The following is a 26,227-nucleotide window of genomic DNA, read 5'->3' as shown; positions in this document are numbered from 1 at the left end:
ATGTCGCATTCCATATCGGCGTGCCTGAGATAAACTCCTGCTTCAGCTCTGGTTCCAACTTCCCGCTAGTGCCTGCCCTGGGAGACAGCGGGTGATGGCTCAAGTACTTGGGCTCCTGCCACCCTTGTGGGAGACCTGGACGGAGTTCCAGGCTCCTGGTTTGGACTTAGCTCAGCACCATCTGTTGCAGGGATTTGGGGAGTAAACCTGTGAGTGGAAGATCTATTTCTGTCACTTTGCCTTTCAAATAAATAAAAAAAATGATAGTCACTAACATGAAAAAAATGATAGTCACTACTAGCATTAAAAAAAGTTGCTTGGCATTTAACCTTGTATATAATATGCCCTCATCCTATATTGGTATGCTTGGGTTTGATTCTTGGCTCTTGGTGTTTGGGGAATGAACCAGTGTATAGGAGCTCTTTCTGTTTCTCTGCCTCTTAATTACAGAAAAGAAGTTAAGTCTAACCAGACTTGTTCTCACAGATTTGAAAACTACTTATATAGTCTGGTTGTTTGGTTTTGCTTTAATTTGTTTTCCTTTTCTCGCCCAGTAGAGTTGAACAGTTCACTGTTTTAAAGCAATTTTTTGAATGTTTGCTGTAGCAGAATTCAGAGCTAATCTGTTTTCCTGTTCTAGCATAATCCCAGTTATTTTGATTTCTATGTCGAGCCAGTTGTAATATTACCTATTTGTGGATATTTTTATTTTGCGCTGGATCCTTTCTAAATTCCACACCTCTCAAGCCGTCAGACCACAGTGTGGCTTTCCGTGCAGTAGGGGGCCCCCAGCCTCCAGAGCGGGTTGCTTGGGAATCTTTCACGCCCTTTTCTGTACTTGCTGTTGTTGAGTTGATGTTACAGTGATCTGTCTTTCCTGATTTGTCCTCACAGGACCTTGCTAAGAAGTACTCTGACAAGCTAGATTGCTGTGAAAATGAAGTAGAAAAGATAATAGAAGAAATACGTTGCAAAGCAATTGAGCGCGGAACAGGAAATGAAAATTATAGAACAACAGGAATTGCTACAATTGAGGTATTTTTACCTTCAAGACTAAGAAAAGTGAGTAATTTCACCCACTGTTTGTACTAATGCTTAATTAGTAATGTGATAAAATAATTTTTTAATAAAAGTATAATCCAGAGTTACAACTCTTTTAGGTTATTTTGCCTGTTGAACAACTGAACAGCTAATGTTACAGGTTCTTAAACTGGACCACTCCTCAGCCAGGCTTCACCAGGCCCTCCAGATGTCGCAGCCTGTGCGTCACGCTCTTCACGCTTTCTAAGTTTGTTTGGAAGAAATGTGGGACAAAGAGGCCTTAGTTTTCTAGAACCCTGTGTAGTAGGACGCATCGTAAAGGAATTTATCTTTGTCCTATTCTGGTGGCGATCAGGGTAGTCAGCTGAGTTCTAGCAGGGCAGAATGACCGGGGTGGGGCCACCTCATCTCAGGGCCACATCCTTAGTGGCTGTGTCCAGAAACGTCAATGTGGTGGGCCGTCCGAAGCTGCTGGCGCTCTCTGGACTGATCACTGTCGTTGTTTCTCAGAAGAAATGAAAGCACATATGAGGATACTTTCAAACATTTATAGAAAATAGAATTAAAAGGTAGATTTGGGACTTGGGCATTTGGCACAGCAGTTAAGCCGCTGCTGGGGACTCTCAGCCCACGTTGGAGTGCCTGGCTTCGGGACCTGTTTCCTTTCCATTTCTAGCTGCTTGCTGATGTGTGCCCTGGGCGACGGCAGGTGATGGCCCAAGTACGTGGGCTTATGCCATGACGTGAGTGACCTGCACTGAGTTTTTGTCTCCTGGCTTCAGCCTGGCCTGGTGCTGTTGCTGGTATTTGGAGACTGAATCAGCAGACAAGAAATGTTTGTCTCTGTGTGTGTGTGTTTATGCCTTTCAAATAAACAGTTTTTAACAGATAGGGAGTGGGCAAAGATGTCCTTATCCCACACCTAGGTTTGATTTTTGATTCCTGGCTCCAGCTTCCGGGTAATGCAAACCCTTGCAGCAGTGGTGGTAGCTCAAGTAACTGGGTTCCTGGATGGAGTTCCCAGCTTCCAGTTCAGGCCCCACATTTGGGGAGTGAATTAGCAGATGGAATGTTCTCGTTCGTTCTCTCTCTTTCTCTCTCTCCCCCCCTCCACCTCTCCACCTCTCCCCACCTCCCTCGCTGTGAAATACACTTTTTTAAAAAAATGTATGTATTTCTTTTTTTGTTGTTGTTATTTATTTATTTATTTATTGACAGGCAGAGTGGACAGTGAGAGAGAGAGACAGAGAGAAAGGTCTTCCTTTTTGCCGTTGGTTCACCCTCCAATGGCCGCCACGGCTGGCGCGCTGTGGCCGGCGCACCACGCTGATCCGAAGGCAGGAGCCAGGTGCTTCTCCTGGTCTCCCATGCAGGTACAGGGCCCAAGCACTTGGTCCATCCTCCACTGCACTCCTGGGCCACAGCAGAGAGCTGGCCTGGATGAGGGGCAACCAGGAAAGAATCCGGTGCCCCGATCAGGACTAGAACCCGGTGTGCCGGTGCTGCAAGGCGGAGGATTAGCCTGTTGAGCCGTGGTGCCGGACAATGTATTTATTTTGAAAGGCAGAGTTACAGAAAGGCAGAGGCAGAGAGAGAGAGGTCTTCCATCCACTGGTTCACTCCCCAACTGGCTGCAACAGCTGGAGCTGCACTGATCCAAATCCAGGAGCCAGGAGCTTCTTCCAGGTCTCCCCCATGGGTGCTTTCCCAGGCCATAGCAGAGAGCTGGTTCAGAAGTGGAGCAGCCAGGACTCAAGCCAGTGCCCATATGGGGTGCCTGCACTGCAGGCAGTGGCTTTACCTGCTATGCCACAGCAGTGTTGTCCAATCAGGAGCAGGATCAGCTCCTGCAGCTCATCAGTCAAATTGGCGAGAGGCAGCTGTGTAGAAGTTTACTCCTCCCCAGCGCCACATTGTGGGATAGCAGATGCATAGAATAAGTCTTAATTCCAGTAACTTAGTCTAGTCTCAGTTGCTCCCCACAGTTCCCCCTTTCTTTTTATTCTTTGGCGTTGATACGCTCCTGTCTTCGGTGCCCTGTGGCACACACTCTGCTCTGCTTGCTGGAGTTGCCCACAGGTGCTTACAAGCCCTACCAATCAGGCAAACCAAATCCAGGTCCTCTCTTCGCCATGTTGTGAGGAGGTTTTTAGGCACTGATGTGTGCCTGAGTTCGGTGCCCTGCAGCACACGCTCTGCCAGAGCTGCCTGCAGGTGCTTACGGCCTTACTAATCAGGCAGACCGAATCCGAGCCTTCTCATTGCCGTGTTGTGGGGAGGCCTTATTTTTCTCTATTTCTTTATCTCCGGGCATTCCTATATCTCTTACTTTACTTCTATATGCCAGCATTCCTATTTCTCTCATTTTACTTCTATACTTCTGTTTCTCTTTTCCCGGCGGCTTCTCGGCGCCCTGCACCGCAGCGGCTTCACTGCTCTGCGCGGCTTCAGCCCGCACTTCTCTCATCTGCGCGGCTTCCCGGCTTCGCGCGCTCCGCGGTCTCCGCGCCTTTCGCGCCCACACCACGGCCTCCATGCTAGCCCCGCGCTTCCTATCTGCTCGCGCCCCGTGCACTCTCTCTGCTCATGCCCCGCGCGCTCTCTGCGCGCAGCGGCTTCCGCGAATCACGGCCTAGCTCACGTTTCCGCTACCGGTTAGTTTTCAGTCTAAGTTCCCTGGGCTAACCTGACGAATTCCAACCTAGCTTATGTCTCCGCTTTTCGGTTTGGTCTTTTTGCTCCCCGGGTTAATCTGACGGATCCCAACCTAGCTTACGTCTCCGCTTCTGGTATAGTTTATTCGCCTTTTGCTCCCCAGGCTGACTTGATGAATTCCAACCTAGCTTACGTCTCCGCTTCGGCCTACCCCCGCGGCTTCATTTTCCCTAACTAATATTTTTCTCTACCCGGTATATTTCCTAACTTTCTTCCAACAATATTTCTCTCTCATTTCTCCTGGCTTCTCCCCACAGTCCGTATCCGAGTCTAAGTTTCTTCTAGCTTTCACTTTCACTTTTAATCTTAGATTTCTCCCAGCTTCTCCCTGCAGTCAGTATCCAAGTCTAAGTTTTTTCTAGCTTTCACTTTCACTTTCAACCTTAGCTTTCTCCTAGCTTCTCCCACAGTCCATATCCGAGTTTGTTTTTCTAGCTTTCACTTTCGCTTTCAATCCTAACTTCTTCCGGCACTTTTTCCGTCCGGCTTTTCCCTAGGCTCTCTGCTAGTCTCTCTCTGGTATTTTCCCGCTTCTTCCCTCCTAGGTTTCATATCTGAGTCACGGCACCATTATCCCTCCTAGGCTTCCTATCTGAGTCACGGCACCATTATGTCGCTCCCCCATTCGCGGAGGAACGACACAGGACCCTGCGCTGTTCTTTTGTCTGCTCAGCTCTTCCCGGGTTAGCTGCTGGTCCTTCCCGGGTTGGCTGCCGACCCCTCCACCTCCGTGGAGGGGCGGCTCCCCCTGCCATTTTCCCCGCTTCCGCGGAGGAGCGGCACACCGCCGGCCGGCTCTCTCGGGGGCTGCACAGGTGTTCCTTCAGATGTTCCTGGTGCATGTTGTTTCTCTCCTCCTTTATAGTCCTCTTCCACCAATCCCAACTCTGCTACCCACGCGCCGAGCACGCTGCTCTCCTCCAATCAGGAGCAGGATCAGCTCCTGCAGCTCATCAGTCAAATTGGCGAGAGGCAGCTGCGTAGAAGTTTACTCCTCCCCAGCGCCATATTGTGGGAGAGCAGATGCATAGAATAAGTCTTAATTCCAGTAACTTAGTCTAGTCTCAGTTGCTCCCCACAAGTGTTCCCTCAAATACACTTTAAAAACATCTTTTTTAAGATTTATTTATTTATTTGAAAATCAGAGTTACACAGAGAGAGGAGAGGCAGAGAGAGAGAAAGAGAGGTCTTCCATCTGCTGGTTCACTCCCCAGCTGGCCACAACAGCTGCGCCGATCCGAAGCCAGGAGCCAGGAGCTTTTTCTGGGTCTCCCACAGAGGTGCAGGGGCCCTAGGACTTGGGCCATCTTCTACTGCTATCCCAGGTCATAGCAGAGAGCTGGATCAGAAGAGGAGCAGCCAGGTCTTGAACCGGTGCCCATATGGGATACTGGCACTTCAGGCCAGGGCGTTAACCCGCTGCATCACAGCGCCAGCCCTGACACTTTCAAAATTAAAAAAAAAAAATTATTTTGGTGCAGAAAAATTTTGAGATATATGCATACAGAAATCTATGCATTCAAAAAGTGTACTGTGGAAAAACTGCATGGATTTCCAAAATTTTTTATATTTAAATAAATTTTATCTTTTAAATCTATTTTTCTGCTGACTTTTTAAAGTACCCTCATATGTAAGAAGTTGCACGTGAATGTTCCTGACAGTACTGTTCTCTAGCTAAAAGGCAGAAGTAGCCCAGATGTTCAGCAGTGGAAGGACGGGCAAGTAGAGTACACCTGTGTGATAGAAAACTGCTGAAGGAGTGCAGCTCTGATACTGCCCGATTGGATGAACCTCAAGTACATGCTGAATGAAGAAGGCTACCTGTGGGCATTCCATTCATAGGAAATGTTCAGGACAGGCAAACCTGTGGAGACAGAAGATGGGCAGTGATTCCTGGGAGCCGGAGTTGGGAGGAGGGGGGGAGGTTGGAGGGTGCAGGTACCCGGTTTGAGGGGTGGTCAGGATGTTCTGAAATTTGATTATAGTGCTGATGGCCACTGAGCAACCCAGCCTGGCAGCGCCACTCTGCTGCCCTCGTGGGCATGTTCTGGGTTATGTTTCCTGGGTTGCTTCTCCAGGTGGGCGGTTTTTGTCCTTAACCCGTGTCCTAAGTTTAGCTAAAATCCTCTGATACTAGCTTTTCTGATATCATAGACTACGTAGTAGCACCAAAAAGTGTTAAATTCAAGTATATTTTGTTCTGTTTGCGTTCTCTCTAAACAGGATAGGAAAAACCTGCTGGAGACCCGACTGCACATCACTGGCAGAGAACTGAGGTCTAAGTGAGTATGCCTGGGGCTGGCAGGGGCTCATTCCTCCTTCAGGATCTTTAAGATGGGGCAGGAATTATCCTCATCTTCCAGAAGGGAAAGTGGAGGCTCTGAGGTGGAAGAACTTACTTGCACTCAAGGTGGTGGAGAAGTGGCAGAGAGAGAACTCATTCTTCCTACTTCCTGGTGTAACTTTAGACCAGGTGGGAGCTCTGTGCCCACCACGTAGTACGTGCTCGGTCCATGTTGAGTGAAGGAACGAAGGAGTGATGGGACTAGAAGATGACCTGGTATTTGCCGGATCATCACTTACAGCTCGCTTTGACCTTCAGCATAGTGTTTTAGTTTATTTCAGGCTATTGGACCAGCCGTCAAAAAAATAAGTAGACCTGACTGTGACCCATTAGTGAAGTCTTAACTTGAAGGCCTGGTCGGTTATTTCATCTACTTGTAAATTTTCACGTGACAAATGTTTTAAACACCTCCAGGGCTAGCCACTCAGTGTGTTTCTTCAGCTGATTTTTCTTGTTTTTATCTTTGGTCTAATGAGGGCTGTTAGGATGAGTTAGGAAGTATCAGTTACTCAGCACACTTAAGTAGAAACTAATCTGGGACAGCTGCCGTTGGGCGCTCCTCCAAGGAAACCACAGAAGGGTTGGGGATAGTTTTTCTCTTGACGGGCAGTGGGGACGCTCCTGTTAGATGGATACGCAGCACTGTGGTCTCCACTTGGTGAGGAAACAAGAGGCCAAGCAGAGAATTCTAGAAAGGGACCTTGTCTTTCACACAGTTTCAGATAGCGATCTATTAAGCCTGCTTTATGCACTTACTTTTTTTTAAAATTTTTATTTATTTATTTATTTTTTGACAGGCAGAGTGGACAGTGAGAGAGAGAGACAGAGAGAAAGGTCTTCCTTTGCCGTTGGTTCACCCTCCAGTGGCCGCCGCGGCCGGCGCGCTGCGGCCGGCGCACCGCACTGATCCGATGGCAGGAGCCAGGTACTTATCCTGGTCTCCCATGGGGTGCAGGGCCCAAGCTATGCACTTACTTTTAATTTTAAAAATATATCATTTATTTGATAGCCAGAGAGCTCCCATTTGCTGGTTTACTCCCCAAGTGCCCGCAAGTCAGGGCTAGAGCCAGGAACTAGGAATTAACTCAATCCAAGTTTTCCACATGGGTAGCAAGAACCCAATTAGTTGAGCCATTACCACCACTTCCCAGGACCCACGTTGGCAGGAATGAAACCCAGGCACTCTGATAGGGGACACAGGCGTCTTTACTGTGAGGCTAAACACCTGCCCCAAGCCAGCTTTCTTTTCACGTGACTTCCTGAGTTAGTAAGTGGAAATCTGGGTGCTTCTGAGTAAAATGTGTGAAATAACTGTTATGTTTAAAATCTTTTAAGTAGATAATAGCAGATTTGTTTATAGTTTTCACTGGTTTTATTTTACAGAATAGCTGAAACCTTTGGATTTCAAGAAAATTATATCAAAATTGTCATAAATAAGAAACAGCTTCAATTAGGTATGCAAATTTTTCCAGTCAAACTAATACAGAAATAATGACTTTCCATCTTTTTCTCACTCTTTAGTCAAAAATTTCCAGCTTTGTTACAATTATAATCCAAAGCCAGTTATTTGAGGGTTTTGCTAAAAGAAAAATGTGAAACAGAAAACAACTTTCCAATAAATATTTTACTGTGTGCCGTGTCCTAGTGGGATAGAAAGATACTCACTCTTGGTCTGATAAAATGTGACTGAAGGGAAGTCTAGATGTGCTGGGAGGAGGAGAGGGGTTCCATTTGTTCTTCCTGAGCACGAAGAGCTGAAGCTGCGAGGCAGAGGGCGGGCCGTGGTGGGGGGTGTTCTGGACTGAGCCTCACGGGGCACCAGGATGTGGATCTGAGGCAGTGGGAGAGGTGCAGTGTGGCTGAGTGCCCAGGGCGAGGCACTGTCTGAGGCTGGAGGGCAGGCAGAAGCCCTGCTGAGCGCTGTTGCAGCAGTTTCCAACCAGAGATGCTTGGCACTAGGGACTCCCTTTTGGTTGTTGTGATTTGGTCTGGCAGCAGGTTGTGCCCCTGTCATTTAGTGCGTGGAGGCCAGGGCTGCTGCTGGACCACAGACAATGCACAGAGCAGCCCCCACAGCAGTGCCTTCGCCAGCCCAAGATGTCACTAGTGCTACTGTTGAGAACCCCTGGACTGGATGCGCCTTGCTCAGTAAGAGAGCATTCTCCTGAGGCGTTTACGCTGGGAGTGACAGCAGTTATCTGTGTGTTGAAGATTGCCGTGGCTGCAGGAGGGGAGTGCACTTAGAGGAAGCATGGCTGGACTGGGGAGATGTTAGCTGTGCAGCGGGTCAGGGGGCATCACAGCTGGAGCAGTTTCCAGTGGCTTCCTGTGCTCTCCAGAGTCCTGTCACACGTCGTGGCTCGATGGAATGTAACGTAGCCCTTCTCAGTACCTTGCCTTCCTTTCCAGCACCCCCTCTCTGGCCATTTCCCATTGCACCATACACAGGGCTGTCAGAGAGTTCATGGGAAAGTACATACCATGAAGAAACCATGCTTGAATTTCAGAAACTTTAGCACCAAGATAAACTCACCTTTTAATCCCATTTGTCCACAAGCTTTATGAAGTACTCAGATATAAGGCTAAGCGTCCAGCTTTATTTTTCTTCAACATCACCGACCAGACAGCCTGCCCAGTGATTGGCGATCTTCCTTTACCCCGACTCTGTTTTACACTCTGTCCCATTTGCCTGTAGTGTTTTTTTGTTTTGTTTTGTTTTTAAATTGTGGCTTTCTTGGAGTCTTAAAACACAGTGAGGTGAATCCTCGGCTCTTCTTTACCAAGGTGACCCAACCATTGGTAGGTCTTTATTTTCTCATATGAGTGCTAGAATTGTTACCGGGTTTCTAAAAGCAAAATCCAAGGAGTTTTTTCAGAAATGTGCTCACATTTGTATTTGTTGTTCATAATATTATTTATGTATTTTGGTTATTTGAAGGCTTATTTATTTATTTGAAAGGCACAGCTAGAGAGGGAGAGGCCCTCCATCAGCTGGTTCACTCCTCAAATGGGCGAAACAGCGAGGAGAGTCTGGGGTCTGGGCCAAGCCGAAGCCAGGAGCACGAAACTCCATCTGGGCCGGCCTCCGCTGCTTTCCCAGGCACGTTAGCTTGGAGCTAAATCAGAAATGGAGTAGCCAGGGCTCAAACTGGCACTCCTGGGGTGCTGGCGTCGCAGGCGGCAGCTCAGCCCACTGCACCACCATGTCTGCACCCGTTTTGCTGTTTTAAAGTCTGTTTGCATCTGTGTTTACCCCTTTTCATTTGTTCGTTTATTTGTATCTTTGGCATAGTTTTTGTTTGGTTTTGTATATTTGGTTACTGTTTTCATAGAGCTAGCTTTTGATTTTGTTACTGTTCTCTTTCGTTTGTTTCATTGATGTCTGCCCTTTATGGCTGTTTTTATTTAGGTTCTAGAAGATGAATAGTTTGCTCAGGGCCACAGGATTAAAACAGGGTAGAGCTCATCGTGGTCTTTGCTTGCAGCCAGCACAATGGATTACCTCTCGCATTGCTGAGAACTGGGTTTATTACTTCTCAATTAGAGGGCAGGGAAATCTGTGTATTAATTGTACTGAGCCTGGCATAGTGTTCTCCCTGTTGCAGATTCTCAAATATTTGCTGCTTTGAATTGATCTTAGGGTAAGAGTAGGGAAAACTGAAGAAATGAATTTAGTTGGTCTATTTTTCCTGGCTAATTTTAACTGTTGCTTAATAGTAACATAGTTACACACCCAGTTCTTCCCAAGTTTGTGGCATGCTGGTTTGCAAATGCTCTTGCAGGTCTAAGAATTTCACTTACTATAGAAAATGGGCTGTTGCCTGGTAAATGCCATGGTTCTTTGAATGACGTGTAGTTCTGGTTTCTACAGGAAACACCCTTGAAGAACAAGGAGTGACTCACAATGTCAAAGCAATGGTGCTCGAGCTGAAACAGTCTGAGGAGGATGTGAGGAAGAACTTCCAGGTGGAGGAGGAGGAGCAAAATGAGGCTGAATTAAAAGAAAAACGGATTCAGAGGACTAAGAGAGGACTGGAGATACTGGCAGAGAGAGGTACCTGGAACTCTGGGCTTATGTCCTCACTTAGCTCCTTAAAGGTGGCAGCAAGTCACACAGACAGGGAATGTGTCCCCTCTAACTTAACGATGTCGCCGTCACTGCTGTTGAATGTTGCATTAATGGAGCTCCGCGTGATTTTCTTACAGCTGAGATGGTGGTGGATCCAGAAACGACACCTTACTTAGACATAACTAACCAGACAGGCAGATCAATCAAAATTCCCCCGTCGGAAAGAAAGGTACGTGCCACGGGACTTGGGTGGGTGGTTCTGGATTTGTTGTTGGAACAGAAGTGGTTTTCTAGTGGTTTTATCTTGAAATGTCATAAAAGCAGAAACCAGCTGTGTCTCCAGTCTTACAAATGGGGACTCTCACCACATGGCGAGCAGTTGCGTGTAGCAGGCCTCGCCCTGTAACTTGCCGTGCAGCTGTAGACCATATTAACTTGCTGTCCTGTAGCAGTGACTGTCACCATAGCTGAGTGGCATGACCCACTGCCTTCAGTCTGAGTGGCTTCCTGTGGCTGTGGGTTTGGTTTTGTTTATTCTACTAGGGAGCCATGTCCCCTAAGGATGTATCGTAACTGGGGAGGAGAGCTGTATCGCTGGGGAGTGGTCAGCAGGTGGTTCCATCCTCTGCACTGTCTCCTTGTACCTGGTGGGACAGTGTTCTAACACTGAATGTTGCAAGGGGCTCTTAAGCAGCTTCCTACACCTTAGGCCCTAAGGTCAGTCCCTGAGCTGCGAGCCAGGAGCTGCTGCTGCCTTTTTTTTTTTTTAAAGATTTTATTTATTTATTTATTTGAGAGGTAGAATTACAGACAGTGGGAGAGAGAAACAGAGAGAAAGGTCTTCTATCCACTGGTTCACTCCCTAAATGGCCACAACAGCCAGAGCTGAGCCGATCAGGAGCCAGGAGCCCCCTCCAGGTCTCCCACGTGGGTGCAGGGACCCAAGCACTTGGGCCATCTTCCACTGTTTTCCCAGGCCATAGCAGAGAGCTGGATCAGAAGAGGAGCAGTGGGACTAGAACCGGTGCCCATAGGGAATGCCAGCTTCACAGGCGGAGGATTAACCTACTGCACCACAGCACTGGCCCCTGAGTGCTCTTTTAGAAAAGGATACAAGCATTATTCGCTAATTTTTATAAGCTTAGGCTTAAAAATTATTAGAAATGGATCTGGGACAACAGATACTAAGATAAACTGATGAAAAAAAAGGAACGGGTGCTACTTAGGGCCGTCATCCACATTAAATGGAGTGCTTGGTTTCCATGTTTTACTGAAGTAAAGCTGCAATTGTATATTAATTTTGGCTTTTAGATTGAGTTGTGATGTTGGTTTCACTTTTTTAGAATTACAATGCTTTTAATATAATTTAATTATATTTTAAAGTGAATTTTTTTATCTACATTTTTTCCTAGGCCCTTATGTTAGCTATGGGATACCATGAGAAGGGCAGAGCTTTCCTGAAAAGAAAAGAATATGGAATAGCCTTGCCGTGCCTGTTGGACGCTGACAGATATTTCTGGTAGGCACCTTAGAATTTGGTGGACACCAGTTTTAAGGAAGCTGGCACAGATTGTGCGCCATATACTCCCTCCCTGGACACTGTGCTCTTCAGGAAAGGGTGGTTACGCTGTAGAACAACTCGTGAACTGTTTCTTCACTTTGTATTTCTAGTTGACCCTTCTCACTGTAAAGAATTGTATAAACACACACGCTGTTCTTTTGCAGTGAGCATGTTTGACTATGTTTGACTATCTCTTTCTCTCTAACTCCCTCTTTTTATTATGTTTTTGTTTTTGTTTTTGTTTTTGCTGATGTGTTGCAGGCCTAAACTATCTGTTAGAATGTTCCCCATCTCATGTGTTTGGGATAGACACTGGTAGTCATTCTCTGTATCCATTGTTTCATTAGGGGCTACAAAATGGCAATGCCCAATTATTCCTTCTGCATTTATTGCTAGAATTCTTCTGAAAACCATTTTTCCTCATCAAATGCTTGTTTATGCTGAGGCACAGTTTGTACAGGAATGATAGAATAAAATATTTGATTCCTTCTTCCTTACTTTCTTGTTTTCAGAATAAATGGATTGCTTTTCTGGCATCGTCCAAATGTGACGAGTGAAGTTTTCTTTTTTCTAAGTATTAACATTAATTCATAGTTTTTTTGTTTTTGTTTTTTAAAGATTTGTTTGTTTATTTGAAAGAGCTACACGCAGAGAGAAGGAGAGGCAGAGGGAGAGGGAGAGGGAGAGAGAGAGAGAGAGAGAGAGAGAGATCTTCCATCTGCTGATTCATTCCCCAGTTGGCCCAAATGGCTGGAGCTGAGCTGATCCGAAGCCAGAAGCCAGGAGTTTCTTCGGGATCTCCCATGTGGGTGCAGGGGCCCAAGGACTTGGGCCATCCTCCATTGCTTTCCCAGGCCATAGCAGAGAGCTGGATCCAAAGTGGAGCAGCTGGGACTCAAACTGGCGCCCATATGGGATGCCAGTACCAGGCAGCGGTTTTACTCGCTATACCACAGCGCGCGCACACACACACACACACACACACACCCCTATAGTTTTTAAAACATTTGATGTGTTTCAAGCTTTAGCACTTAAATTGACAGGTGGTCCCTGTGCCCTTTTGACCTGTCCTGGTGCTCTTGTAGTCTGATCTCTGGAGCCCAAGATACTTCAGGCTCATCCTGTAGACGTCATGCCCCAGACTGGGAATCGGAAGTTTCCCAAAGACTCCTGGTTCTTTTGAAAGGGAAATGGCACTTGGCGACTGTAATCCAGGCCTGTTAGACATTTGGAAAGTAGACTTGATACGTGGAAATGGTCGAAAGTTAACAGCCTCTGGTTAACTTCTGTTTTTGTGAATTCCCAAGCTGGCGCTGTACCAGCAAGAGCTGAATACAAATGTTCATAAATTGCCAGTTGCCGTTGGTCACTAACTTAAACTTTAACTGAACAAATTCCTGCCTCCATTGTCCCTCCCATCTGGGAGGTGAAGGGCAAGACTGGGAATAGCAAAAAACAAGAGCTTAGTGCCTCTGGGTCTCTTACTCTGTCTCACTTCTCTCTGGTGTCAGTTTCAGACTCTTGCTGCACACAGTGTGAGCTGGTAAGTTGAGTCCATAACTTTCAGGTAAATATTTGTTCCATTGTAATTGTTTCTAACTTCTTATTGTGTACATTTCAAGTAAATATAAAAACAGAGAGTACAGTGAACTTCCACACACCCACACTCCCGCTCGGCGGTTACTGAGGCATGGTGCATCTGGATTCATCTGTGTGCATTTTCCTCGATCTTACCCTGTGCTAATCCTTGAAATAAATAGTAGTAAATAAAAATAGTGGACCTTTAGTTCATGGCTTGTTAACATGTTCAGTAAGTACTAGATGTAGTTAGTAATAACTGTCATACCTTTTAAAACATTTATTTGTCTGAAAGAGAGAGAGAGCAAGCTCCCATCCACGGCGGCGGGACTGGGCCAGGCTAAAGCCAGCAGCCAGGAACTCAGTCCACAAGGCACGTGGGTGGCAGGAACCCCGTCACTGGAGCCATCACGACGGCTGCCTCCCTGGGTCTGCATTAGCTGGAAGCTGGAGTCAGGAGCAGAGCTGAGGAGAGAGCGCAGGCGCTCTGATGTGGGTGTGGGCATCTTAACTGGTGCTCAGCCACTAGACCAGACACACGGCAGAGAATGGCGTTCTTGTCCTGGGATCTGTTTATTCTGTCCAGCTTGCTAGCGTAGTTTTTGAGTGGTTTCCCCACTTCATAAAGGAGATTTAATGCGAGTCAGTAATGTAGGTGGGGGAAGACTTCAGTTCCACTTCCTTTCCCACTTCCTTTCCTGACTTCTCCAAGTAAGCTCGAGGTTTATTACAGCTTTCTACTGTACATCTTGGGGTACAGTATGGAGTGAGACCAAGACTAGTTTTTTCCCTATTTAAAAATGGGAGCTCTGCTCTCAGCTGAGATGGTGTAGCATGGACTGGATTTACCCTGTCACTGGAAGCAACTGAAAAACAGAAACGGGTGAAGTCGCTTGTTCCCAACTGCAGGGAGGTCCCTCTGAGTTGAGGGGATGGATCCAGGAGTCTGAGGTCAAGGAAATAAAGTGAGGCCGCTGGCATCATTGGCACAGTGGATACAGCTGCCACCTGCCACACCAGCATCCCATGTGGGTGCAGGTTTGTGTCCCGGCTGCTCCACTTCCAGTCCAGCTCTCTGCTAATGTGCCTGGGAAGGCAGTAGAAGATGGCCCATGTGCTTGAGCCCCTGCGCCTCCTACTTTCCCTCCTCCCCTTTTCCCTTCTCTCCTTCTCTCCGCCTTTCAAATAAATAAGTCATTCTTTAGAAAATTAAAAAAAAATTGAATAAATCTAACAATTTTTTGAGTTTGACAAAAACTGTAAACCCTCAGATATAAGAACATAGTGAACTCTTAGTGCAAGATATAGGACAAAACCAAAAACTACACCAAGGTACACAGATTCTGTACAGCCAGTAATAAAACTAAAAATGACTTTTTTGCCAACCTTTATTGCAAAAAGATACTTAAGCTTAACTTTACCTTTCTTGAAATTGGCATCTTTAATAAAGATTTCATAAGGCAAACATAATAAATTTCCATTAATTAACCAACTTAAGCCCTGAAGAGGTTTCACTCCAGAACTAGGCCAGTAGATTTTATTTAGGTAAGTTTTGTACGTTTTTAATGCAATTATTTTTAAAGATTTATTTATTTGTTTGAAAGGCAGAATTACAGAGAGGCAGAGAGAGGGAGATATCTTCCATTGCTGGTTCACTCCCCAGATGGTCACAATGGCCGAAACTGCACTGATCCAAAGCCAGGAGCCAGGAGCTTCTTCTAGGTCTCCTACATGGTGCAGGGATGCAGGGGCCCAAGGACTTGGGCCATCTTCCATTGCTTTCCCAGGCCATAGCAGAGAGCTGGATCGGAGGTAGAGCAGCCGGGACTCTAACTGGTGCCCATATGGGATGCTGGCACTGCAGGCTCTGGCTTTACCTGCTATGCCACAGCGGCAGCCCCAGTTTTGTACATTTTAGAAAAAAAATTTTAAAGATTTATTTTTTACTTGAAAGTCAGAGTTAGAGGGAGAGACAGAGATCTTCCATCTGTTGGTTCACTCCCTAGATGGCCACAGCAGCCAGGGCTGGGCCAGGCTGAAGCCAGAATCCAGGAGCTTCTAGGTCTCCCACTTGGGTGGCAGGGGCCCAAGCACTTGAGCCATCTTCCACTGCTTTTCCCAGGTCATTAGCAGGGAGCTGGATTAGAAGTAGAGCAGCTGGGACAAGAACTTATGCCCATGTGAAATGCCAGTTTTGCTTGCAGGTGTCGGCTTTATTGCTATACCACAAGTTGGCCCCTGTACATTTATTTTAACTAATATTATTTTCATATGAAAATATAACTGTTGAATATTAAGTTACTAGAATTGTAAATCAGAGCAATATTAATGAAAAATATACTTTAGAACACATACTATACTGCTTTAAAAAAACATTGTTTTCCAAGTGACCTAAGTTTTACATGTAGGCCTGGCAGTTTTAGAATTTTATTCAGTGCTGATTTCTTTTTTTTTTTTTAAAGGTTTATTTATTTATTTGAAAGTCAGAAGTTACCCAGAGAAAGAGAAAGAGAGAGAGAGAGGTCCTCCATCCAATTGTTCATTCCCCAATTGGCCGCAACGGCTGGAGCTGGGCCAATCCGAAGCCAAGAGCCAGGAGCTTCTTCCAGGTCTCCCATGTGGGTGCAGGGGCCCAAGGACTTGGGCCTTCTTCCATGGCTTTCCCAGGCCACAGCAGAGAGCTGGATGGGAAGTGGAGAAGCCAGGACTCGAACTGGTGGCCATATGGGATGCCGGCACTTCAGGCCAGGGCGTTAACCCTCTGCACCACAGTGCCAGCCCCCAAATGGTGTCTTTTTTTTTTTTTTTTTTTTTTTTTTTTGACAGGCAGAGTGGACAGTGAGAGAGAGACAGAGAAAAAGGTCTTCCTTTGCCGTTGGTTCACCCTCCAGTGGCCGCCGCGGCTGGCGCGCGGCGGCCGGCGCACCACGCTGATCCGATGGCAGGAGCCAGGTACTTATCCTGGTCTCCCATGGGGTGCAGGGTCCAAGTACTTGGGCCATCCTCCACTGCACTCCCTGGCCACAGCAGAGAGCTGGCCTGGAAGAGGGGCAACCGGACAGAATCCGGTGCCCCGACCGGGACTAGAACCCGGTGTGCCGGCGCCGCAAGGCGGAGGATTAGCCTAGTGAGCCACGGCGCTGGCCCAAATGGTGTCTTAACTACTGTCCTAAAACACTCAACCCAAGAGACCACTATTTTAAAGGGTAAAGACCAACAGCTTCTGTTTGGCTTTTCTTTTCTTTTTCCTGAGCGTATTCTGATAGACAAGCTAGGAAGCTTGCAGGCATGTAGGTTTTATGGTTTGATCCAGGAGCAGTCTTAGTAGAATACCAGTGAAAGCAAACAAGAGGTGGGCATGGTGGTGTTGTGGTGCAGCAGGTTAGCCATTTCCTGTGATCCTGGCATTTCATATCGGAGCACCCCTGCTGCTCTATCCACTTCCAGTCCAGCTTCCTGCTGATCACCTGGGAAGGAAGCAGAAGGCGGCCCAAGTACTTGGGTCCCTGCCACCCAGGTGGGGACACCCAGTTCAGGCTCCTGGCTTCAGCCTCACCCAGCTTCAGCTGTTGCAGCCATTTGGGAGTGAACCAGCAGGTGGAAGATCTCTTCCTGTCTTTCCATCCCTCTGTCACTCTGCATTTCAAATAAATAAAAATAAATCTTCTAAAATTTTATAGTTTGTAAATTTATGTGATATATTGTAGTAAATGTTTTCGTACTGAAGACTTGAGATTTTGACTTGCATTATGAATCTTAAATGTAATCATAACTTTAAAAATGTTATCTTGATGGCCGGGAGCGTTTCTCCTGTTCCAGACTGATCCTGTGTATTGTCTTTCTTCCTTGCTGTGTACCTGGGTTCAGCCTGCTAAATATTTAGCTTGCCTGTGCGCCCTCAGAAATCAGCCAGGCATTCAGAGCCTGGCATTTGCTTTTTCTTTGTTTCATTTTCTCCCTAAGACTTAATTTATTTTATTTGAAAGGCAGAGTGATGGAGAGAGGGAAAGCAAGACAGAGAGAGACAGTGAAGTTGAGATATCCTCCATCTACTGGTTTACTCTCAAGTAGCTGCAACAGCCAGGGCTGGGCCGGGCCAAAGCCAGGAGCCCAGAACTCCATCCTGGTCTCCCACATGGGTGCAGGAGCCCAAGCCTTTGGGCCATCTTCTGCTGCCTTCCCAGGCGCATTAGCAGAGAGGGGCACTGGGATGTGAGTGGTGGTTTAACCTGCTATGCCGCAGTGCCAGCCTCAAGCCTGGCCTTCTCCATGTTGTTTCTTCCTCCCAACGTGAATGTGACTGAAAATGAATGCCTTGTCAGAACCTTCATCAGCCGACGCATTCTTTACAAGTAGTCATCGTTTTGGACTGGAAAGCAGTGCTTCTCACCTTGGCTGTCTACTAGAGTCACCTAGAAGAGTAGAAATATACCTAGAGTGGAGTCCTAGCAAGTATTTCTCAAAAAGGAAAAAAAAATCTTCATAGCCAGATGATTCTAATTTGCATCAGTGTTGAAAGCCACTGCTTCAAAAGCCTGGTCTGCCTGTGTTTGCTGAGGGATGCTGCCACACTGGCCCCGGGTTCTGCTTCCTGCAACGGTGGCTGTGTGTGTGTGTCTGTCTGTCTGTCCGTCCCGGGCAGGTGGTGGTAAGTTACGATTCCCCAAATTTACTTTTTCCCATTTTAAAGATTCAGATAATAAATACAGCTTCCTTCGTAAACACTGGGACCTTGTTTTTAAGCAGTCTTTGAAAGTACGCCCCGGACTGGAAGAGAATCCCGGTAACTCGCAGCAAGGTTTCTGGTGGTACTCTGTCAGCGAGGTCTTTTCCCCTTCTTCTCATCCAGTGAGTGCTGCAGAGAGCTGCTGGACACGGTGGACAACTATGCTGTGCTCCAGCTGGACATCGTGTGGTGTTACTTCCGCCTGGAACAACTGGAATGCCTTGATGACGCAGAAAAAAAATTAAACCTGGCCCAGAAATGCTTTAAAAATTGTTATGGAGAAAATCATCAGAGACTGGTCCACATAAAGGTGGGTTACTGTCATTTGTTTTAAGCACTATTGAGCCCATTTCTAGAGTTTGTGTTTATCCCTGTTAAAAGATTTAGATTGCTAGCAAAAGGTGATTTTATTTTGGTAGTACTTTGGAGTATGCACTGTGCTCTTTTTAAGCCATATTTTTATAAAGTGCTAAATGTTTTCCAGATCTGGCTGTTCATTTGGTGTGTGAGTGTTTAGCTTAGAGGAATAAAGTTTTCTAGTCGTGGAACCTCACTGTTGATCACTCTGACCAGGAGAGTCTAATGCAAGCTGGAGGTGCAGAACAATAACAGTTCTTTTCTCTTTAAGATTCATCTATTTATGTGAAAGGCACAGTGACAGAGAGAGCTTCCATTCACTAGTTTGCTCCCCAGATGCCTACCACAGCTAGGGCTGGGCCAGGCCAAAACCAGGAACCAGGAACTCCATCCAGGCCTAGCTGGCAGGGGCCCAAGTACTTGGGACATTATCTGCTGCTTCCCTGGCATATTACCAGGAAGCTGGACCAGAATCCGAGCCGGGACTCAATCCCAGGCTCTCTGATGTGGGGGGTAGGCATCCCAAGTGGTGACTTAACTCACTACACCACCATCTGCCCTAAAGTAGGGATTTTTCTGTTGTTCCTATGAGTGATCAAAATCTTAACTCTGTGTAGAATATCTTCTGCCTGGTTTGGATTTTTGTGTCTTTCTCTGCTGACCAGAAGGGCCATTGTCAACTACCCTGACCCCATTTTTGTCCTGGGTGGTACAAGGAGCGTCCCTGTGCTTGGGGGTCTGCAATGTTTGCCACCGGTAGGAGTGAAGCTATGGGTGTTTTACTGCTACCATTTTGCCCCTTGGAGACAAAGTTGCAGCTGTGTTAAGACCTGTCATTAGAACTAAGACAGTTCTATCCTTTTTTCTCCAATAATTTTAGGGAAATTGTGGTAAAGAAAAGGTGTTGTTTTTAAGACTGTACTTGCTTCAAGGTATCCGAAACTATCACAGTGGGAATGGTGAAGAGGCTTGTGAGTATCTCAACAAGGTAAGAGAAGTAAAGTTGGAACCGTTTTTCAGCTTTTTAAATCCGCAGTCGGTGCTATTTTATAACCTCAGCATAAAATGTGACCAGAGAGAAGTAGGCGTCAGTTTTAAAGGGAGCTGTTTCCTGTTCCTGCTCCCTCACGTAAATCACAACATGTCTGTATTTGTTAGGTACAGGCAAGAATCTGTAATCAGGAAATGTAAAAAAAAGAAACAGTGACTTTCATTGCACAGTGGTTTAGGTCTCTCCCATCCAGCAGTGTAGAGTGACAGAGCCAAGAGTGGCTCTGTAAGCCACAGTAAATGGTGGCCCAGGCTGTTCCTTTCAGTGCCTCTTCCACCAGCAGGGGGGGCCAGGGGGAGTCCAGCGCAAGCCTCTTCAGAAAGACGATCCAGAAGTTGTTCCCATCCTTGGCTCCAAGCCATTGACCGAGACTTAACCCCCAGGCCGCAGGGAGCTAGCGGCAAGGGAAGGTGAGAAATGCCATGTACATAGCTCAGATTCAAGGGCTTGCGTTACAAAAAGGAAGGGCTAATAGATACCATTCACTAAGCCGTGTCATACCCATGTTAGATCATGGATGGGTTGTGGAGCAGAAGTAGTGATGTCTATTTCCATTTGTACTGTGGATGATCAGTGAAATCTGACACACCATAATTCATGCTGTGTAGTCTGATTCCTCTTAGTCTTTAGCTTTATGTTACGCTTTACTGTTGCTCTAGTTACGTGATTCTTGAATTTCTCCCTGTCTGTAGGCACGCCAGCTCTTCAAAGAATTATATATTGATCCATCCAAAGTTCACAACTTGTTGCAGTTGGGATTTACAGCCCAGGAAGCCCGGCTTGGCCTGCGGGCGTGTGACGGGAACGTGGATCACGCCGCCACTCACATTACCAACCGCAGAGAGGTGCCTCTTCACGTGCTCCCCACAGCACTTGCTGGAGGCCTGGGTCTTGGCATGGGTTGTGAAACTTTATTTGCAAAATGCCTTAGCTCTCTTGGGTATAAAACAAACAACAACAAAAGATCAATCTCTAGGAGGCATTAAATAGTCAAGAAGAAAAGAGAGACTTAAGTTTTTCAGTTACACGAGTTTTCAGCAGTGCAGTTCCCTTGGCTGCGTCTCGTGCTGTGGCAGCAGGTGATACCCTCAGTCTCCCCTCTGTCTGTCACCACAGTGTGTTTCTGGAAGCCAGTTTACAGGAGCCGCGTTCCCCATGACGATGTGTTGGGAGTGCATCCTTGCCTGGAAGGCTGAATCGGGTCTATGAAACAGGTCAAATTATGTAATAAAAGCACAACTTACCAAAAAAAGAGATCATTTAAAACAATTAAGTACATTAAATAAAATGTTAGGATTTTGAATTTTGTAGTTGGAAGGAACCTCATGTCCACTGTGCTAGTTTTTACAGGAAAGGTGCTAAGGTATTAAGCGAGTTAATGATGGAATATCAGCAATAAAACCGTTTTCCTTCCCTCCAAACAAGAAGTCGGTTGTAGATTATCTCCTAGGTCCTTCCTGGCTGTGCACTCTGGCCATAAACGTCTCTAGAATCTTCTCGTGGAGGTCTCTCCTTGTTTTCCTGTTTACAGAATGACAGTCCTTGTCCCAGAGTCCTCAGGGAAAGCCCTGGAGGAGGAAGGAGCCTGAGGGGCTGTGGGAAGGGGCAGGAAAGGCCAGCGGTCACTTTCTTGGTGCTGAAGAGAGCAGATGCATGGGTTGGTTATGCGGCAAACAGTCAAAAGGGCTTTTAAGGAAAGTGGTTAAGATGCCACTGAGACCGCGCGTCCCATACTGGAGTTCAAGTTCAGGCTCCGCTTCCCATTCCAGCTTCCTACTAGCGCACATCTTGGGAGGCAATGGTGGTGGCTCAGATATTTGAGTCCTTGACACCCACGGAGGAGACCTGAGTGGACTTCCTAGCTTTGGCCTGGCCCAAGCCTCGCTGTTGCTGGCACTTAGGGAATAACCCAGCAGATGGAAGATCTTTGTCTCTCTTTCTTTGTCCCTCTGCCTTCCAGATAAATAAAAATTCACATATACATGTGGAAAATACTTACATTTTCTGATGTGCATGGACATGATTAAAAAAGAAAGAAAGCTGACTTAGACATTTGTAGTTGAAGAAGAGTATGCTTTGAGGCTCCAGTTTGGTGTCTCAACTGTGTTTAGGTTTTGCCCGGATCTCGTGTCTGCTCCCTGTGTTTCTCTGTGCTTACGTGTTAGGCATGTCTCTGAGCCCTTTCAAATAAAAATGCAAGGACTGTGACTGAAAACACAGGATGGGTGGGTGGAGACATTTTATGTGAGTGTGTGTGTGACTAGAAGTCAGATGTGGGTGATGTGGACCAGTTTTGCTGGCTTGATGCATTGTGTGGTTGATGCATTGAGCGGGAGACCTGGGTGTCAGCAGAAAGACCTAGAGCTTAGCTGGGGAGGTGGAAGGGAGCCCTGCAGACTTCAGGGCAGTGAGTGAGATGATTTGACCCATCGCACCATGCAGCAGGGGCTGGAACTGGGGAGACTGGCCACTCCAAGGCAGTTGGAAGTTGCCCTCAGATAGAGACAGGCCGGGTCACTTAATTTTCTTGAAATATTTCTTGTCTCCGTCTCCTCCTTGGTAAAATGCAGTTGGATAAATAAGTGGTTTTCAAACTTTGGCGAGAGCAGAGGGGTGGCATGTGTTAAGCAGAGCTTATGTTTTTTTTTTTTTTTTAAATATTTTTATGGGCATCCCAGTTTACAAATATAAAACTGTCCTGACTGTGCTGGGTGGAGGAGGGGAAAGGGTAGGCTTTTCAGGCTCCTGTGGCAACACCAGGCACCTCTGAGAAGAAAGGTTGAGGACAAAATTACCCCAAGAAGGCTACCCTGCTGGTGGCTGATTCAGCGTCCACTCTTTTTTTTTTTTTTTTTTTTTAAGATTTATTTATCTGAAAGTCAAAGTCACAGAGACAGGGAGAGCTAGAAAGAGAGATCTTCCATCCGCTGGGTCGCTCCCCAGATGGCCATAGTTTAGCTGGGGCTGGGCCAGGCTGAGCCAGGAACTTCTTCTGGGTCCCCGACATGGGTGACAAGGACCCAAATACTTGGGTCACCCTCCGCTGCCTTTCCCAGGCCATCAGTAAGGAGCTGGATCAGAAGTGGAGCAGCCAGGACTCGAGCCGGTGCCCATATGGGATGCCAGCACTGCAGGCGGCGGCTTTAGCTGCCCCACCACAGCACCGGCCCGCAGAGTCCACATTCTAGCTCGACTTCCTGGAAGAGGCTCCACCCTCAGTGATGAGAGCTTGTTGGGATCGGATGCCCGCTGACGGGCTTGTGAGGCGCCCCTCCTGCATGGCCGGGAGTCTCCCCCTAGCCTGGACCTCAGGGGCAGCACCCATGGCTGTGCCCTGTGGTTCCCTTCTCTCTGCCTGGGCCAGCTAGGAAGAGACAGCGTCAGTCTTCTTTGGTTTGGCTCTTCGCTGTGCCTGGCAACCTGAAGCCTCCTACACAGCGTGGGTAGAGGAAGCGCTCTGTGACGTCTCATTCCCTAACTCTGGGACTTTGCTGTTTTCTTGAAGGAATTGGCCCAGATCAGGAAAGAGGAGAAGGAGAAGAAGCGCCGCTGCCTGGAGAACATCAACAACCTGAAGGGGATGGGCTACTCCACGCAAGCGGCCAAGCAGGCGCTGCATCAGGCCAGCGGGAACCTGGAGGAGGCCCTGAAGGTCAGTGCCTTGACCCTGACAGCGGGCATGTCCTGCCTGGACCGCCACTCACCTGCGCTCCAGCGTCCTGCTGTGGTTCTGAGCCCAGTCCTGTGGGCCTTCCTCCTGGTTCCTGGCTTAGGTGTGGGGGTCAGCACCCTCATGTTCTCCAGGCCTCCTGGCTCAGAGGGGGCAGCTGGCCACGCTGGCAGAGCCCGCAGACCGGGGCTCTGTGCAGGGTTTCCCGTGGCAACAGGAGTGATACAGAGACAGAATTGCCGCAGGGAAGGGGGAGGGCGGTAGTTGCAGTCGCAGTGCACTTTTTCCATTGCAGTCTGCAGTTTTGTTTATCCCATAGTACATGTGGGGAAGGGCTTCTTCAGGAATCCCTCAGAAGTGACAGAGCAGGCTGGGGTCCGCGTCCTGCGTCTGAGTCCCCAGTGGAGGCAGGTGCCCTGCTGCCTCTCGGCGGCTCCAAGTGGGAGACACCTGCCCTTGGGAGCCCACAAGTGAGGGGAGACAGGCACAGAACACACGGGGTAGGGGCCCCCGTTTGGTGCATGGGGGCAGGTGGCAGCAGCTGTGTGGACAGGCGCGTGGCAGTGTGAGAGGCTGAGGCCTGGGCAGCTGGGGAGCTGTGGTTCAGGTTCTACACCAAGTGTGGCTGGACACAGGGCTAGACAGGCAGGTGGGGGTCACGTGGGTATGCGTCTCCTTGACAGTGCCGCAGCAGCAGGCGCCTGCCCTGCCTTCACCGGTTACTCCCGTCCTGTGCCCCGGAAAGCTCAGTATTTTTGTTTGTGTGTGTGCATGTGCATGTGCATGTGCGTGTATTTTTTTTAATGTAAAAGATGTTATTGCAACATGTAGTTTTCATTTTTTTGTGTTGGAGAAATATGAAATTTGCAATGTCCAAAACTGGCAAGGCTTAAAACCATTTTAAATTATACAAGTAGTATCAGTACACGCAGCCAAGCTCGAAGGAGTTAGTGTTCTCAGAAACTCTACAGAAGGGTTTTTAAGGTGAAGAGCGAGGATCACGTCACGAGGGGTTGAAGAAGTTTGCTGCCTGCTTGGCATTTTAAGTCTCGAGCGCATGGTTCCTTTAAAAGAGTAGCAGGGCAGCCCTGAGCCGCCTCGGAAGCCTTGCAGTGCACAGCTTTTCATGCCTTGACAAGGGCTGGCGCCGTGGCTCACTTGGTTAATCCTCCGCCTACAGCACCAGCATCCCATATGGGCGCCGGGTTCTAGTCCCGGTTGCTCCTCTTCCAGTCCACCTCTCTGCTGTGGCCCGGGAGGGCAGTGGAGGATGGCCCAAGTGCTTGGGCCCTGCACCCCATGGGAGACCAGGAGAAGCACCTGGCTCCTGGCTTCAGATCAGTGCAGCGCCGGCCGTGGCAGCCATCTGCGGGGTGAACCAACGGGAGGAAGACCTTTCTCTCTGTCTCTCTCTCTCTCACTGTCTATAACTCTACCTGTCAAATAATAATAAAAAAAGCCCTGATGAGACTTTTTGCTCTCTGGAATACCTCCCCTGCCCCCGCCTCACCCTTCCTGCTTGCTGGGGAGGAGTGAGCGTTTCCTGGTCTCTGCACCTCCTCCTCTGCCCTCAGCTCTGATGTCGCCTTTGACCAGAAGCCTTGGGGAGCACAGGCTCCTGCCCAGCCTGGGGCCCCTTTCCCTGCCTCGTGACGCCCTCTGCACAGCCGCATCGCAGTGTCCTGCGCTCGGCTGCCTGTCCTGTTTGTAGACAGGAGCCGGGGCTCTGCTGCCCGGCACATGGCAGGGAGGGACGAGTGAAGGGTCCTCCTGTGCTTTCAGATTCTCCTCAGTAACCCTCAGATGTGGTGGTTGAACGATTCAGACCCTGAGAGCAGCCATCAAGAAAGCCCTTCCCAGGAAAGCATCGACCAAGTGAGTGACGAGGCCTGCGCGCCGTCCCGGCTCCCGCGGCCGTGGGTGGGGCTGGCTGGGGCGATGAGGGTGGTGGCAGGACACAAGGTGAGCCTGCTGGGACCCTGCAAGGCTGTCCAGGTGTGCGGGGGGGGGGGGGGGGCGGCAGAGCAGGAAGTGTTTCCTTAAAGCAGGAAGAATAGAAGACAACATCAGGAAATTCCTTCCTCTGCTTGCCTGCCCTTCTTCCTGCATGCCACTGTGTATGTGAGCCCCAGCTCTCAGCCCGAGACCTGAGCGGATGTCCCTGTGTCCTGTGAAACCCGTCTAGCTGTGTCACAGTGACGGCCACTCCCGCCCACGTGCCTGCACGCAGAGCGGGTGCACTGTGGCCACTTGGGCGGAGGTGCTTCCCGCTGTGTCTGCCCTCGATGCCGCTGGGGTGCCTGTCCAGACACAGCAGCTCTGACCGGTCTGACTCTGGTCTAGCAAGCCCCTTCCCAGGTGGCCCCACACTCACCCTGGAGCTGAAGAGCAACCTGTCAGGAAGGGCCGTCCTCACCGTGCTCACGTGGGTGTCGGGAGTGCCGACGAGCTGGGGCTCGTGGTGGCTGTCACCCGTCACCACCCCTGCCCTGTGCTCCCCCCTAGCTCGTGTACATGGGCTTTGATGCCGTGGTGGCCAGCACCGCACTGAGAGTGTTCAGGGGCAACGTGCAGCTGGCGGCTCAGACCCTTGCCCACAACGGAGGCAGCCTCCCTCCGGATCTGCAGCTCTCGGGGGAGGACTCCTCCTCAACACCGTCCACGTCCCCTTCCGACTCTGCAGGTAGGTCCGAGGGTGGGGAGGCCGGGGAGGCCGGGGCCTCGAGCCGAGGCTGCCCGGAGCCTGGCCCGGCTGTGTAGGCCGCTGGGGCGGGGTGGCCAGCAGCAGGCAGTCTGAGGGGGACCTCTGACGTCAGTCGCCCTGGGGGCGAGTCTTCTTGTCTAACTCACTTCCCACTGTGCTGCGCCGTCACAGGAACTTCTAGTGCCTCGACTGATGAAGACATGGAGACCGAGGCCGTCAACGAAATCCTGGAAGACATCCCAGAACACGAGGAAGACTACCTTGACTCCACTCTGGAGGACGAGGAGATTATTATTGCAGAGTACTTATCCTATGTAGAAAATATAAAGTCTGCAACAAAGAAAAACTAGATAACGACAAAAATAAGTACTATGTTTCTGCTTATAAATTCTATCATTATCAGAAGTCTAA

The 26,227-nt window shown here is 48.5% G+C and overlaps 1 protein-coding gene across 2 annotated transcripts in view; it reads left to right on the top strand.

Annotated features, from left to right (window-relative positions):
- NUB1 (negative regulator of ubiquitin like proteins 1) overlaps nucleotides 1-26,227 on the top strand; it is a 32,773-nt gene extending 6,546 nt beyond the window's left edge. For both annotated transcript variants that reach the window (XM_089299510.1, XM_002715058.6), the window contains exons 3-15: nucleotides 895-1,062; nucleotides 5,980-6,038; nucleotides 7,484-7,554; nucleotides 9,972-10,154; nucleotides 10,307-10,398; nucleotides 11,582-11,688; nucleotides 18,158-18,344; nucleotides 19,272-19,379; nucleotides 20,135-20,287; nucleotides 22,948-23,094; nucleotides 24,895-24,987; nucleotides 25,618-25,795; nucleotides 25,988-26,227. In XM_089299510.1, coding sequence (XP_089155636.1) covers nucleotides 895-1,062; nucleotides 5,980-6,038; nucleotides 7,484-7,554; nucleotides 9,972-10,154; nucleotides 10,307-10,398; nucleotides 11,582-11,688; nucleotides 18,158-18,344; nucleotides 19,272-19,379; nucleotides 20,135-20,287; nucleotides 22,948-23,094; nucleotides 24,895-24,987; nucleotides 25,618-25,795; nucleotides 25,988-26,166 — 1,725 coding nt within the window. In that variant the 3' untranslated portion in view covers nucleotides 26,167-26,227. The remainder of the gene's footprint in view (nucleotides 1-894; nucleotides 1,063-5,979; nucleotides 6,039-7,483; nucleotides 7,555-9,971; nucleotides 10,155-10,306; nucleotides 10,399-11,581; nucleotides 11,689-18,157; nucleotides 18,345-19,271; nucleotides 19,380-20,134; nucleotides 20,288-22,947; nucleotides 23,095-24,894; nucleotides 24,988-25,617; nucleotides 25,796-25,987) is intronic.

Source organism: Oryctolagus cuniculus, chromosome 7 (genome assembly GCF_051225735.1).
Source record: "Oryctolagus cuniculus isolate XC-2025 breed Fujian yellow rabbit chromosome 7, ASM5122573v1, whole genome shotgun sequence".
Taxonomy (NCBI): domain Eukaryota; kingdom Metazoa; phylum Chordata; class Mammalia; order Lagomorpha; family Leporidae; genus Oryctolagus; species Oryctolagus cuniculus.
Note: the sequence above shows the minus strand (reverse complement) of the source record. Positions and strands in the feature narration are given on the sequence as shown.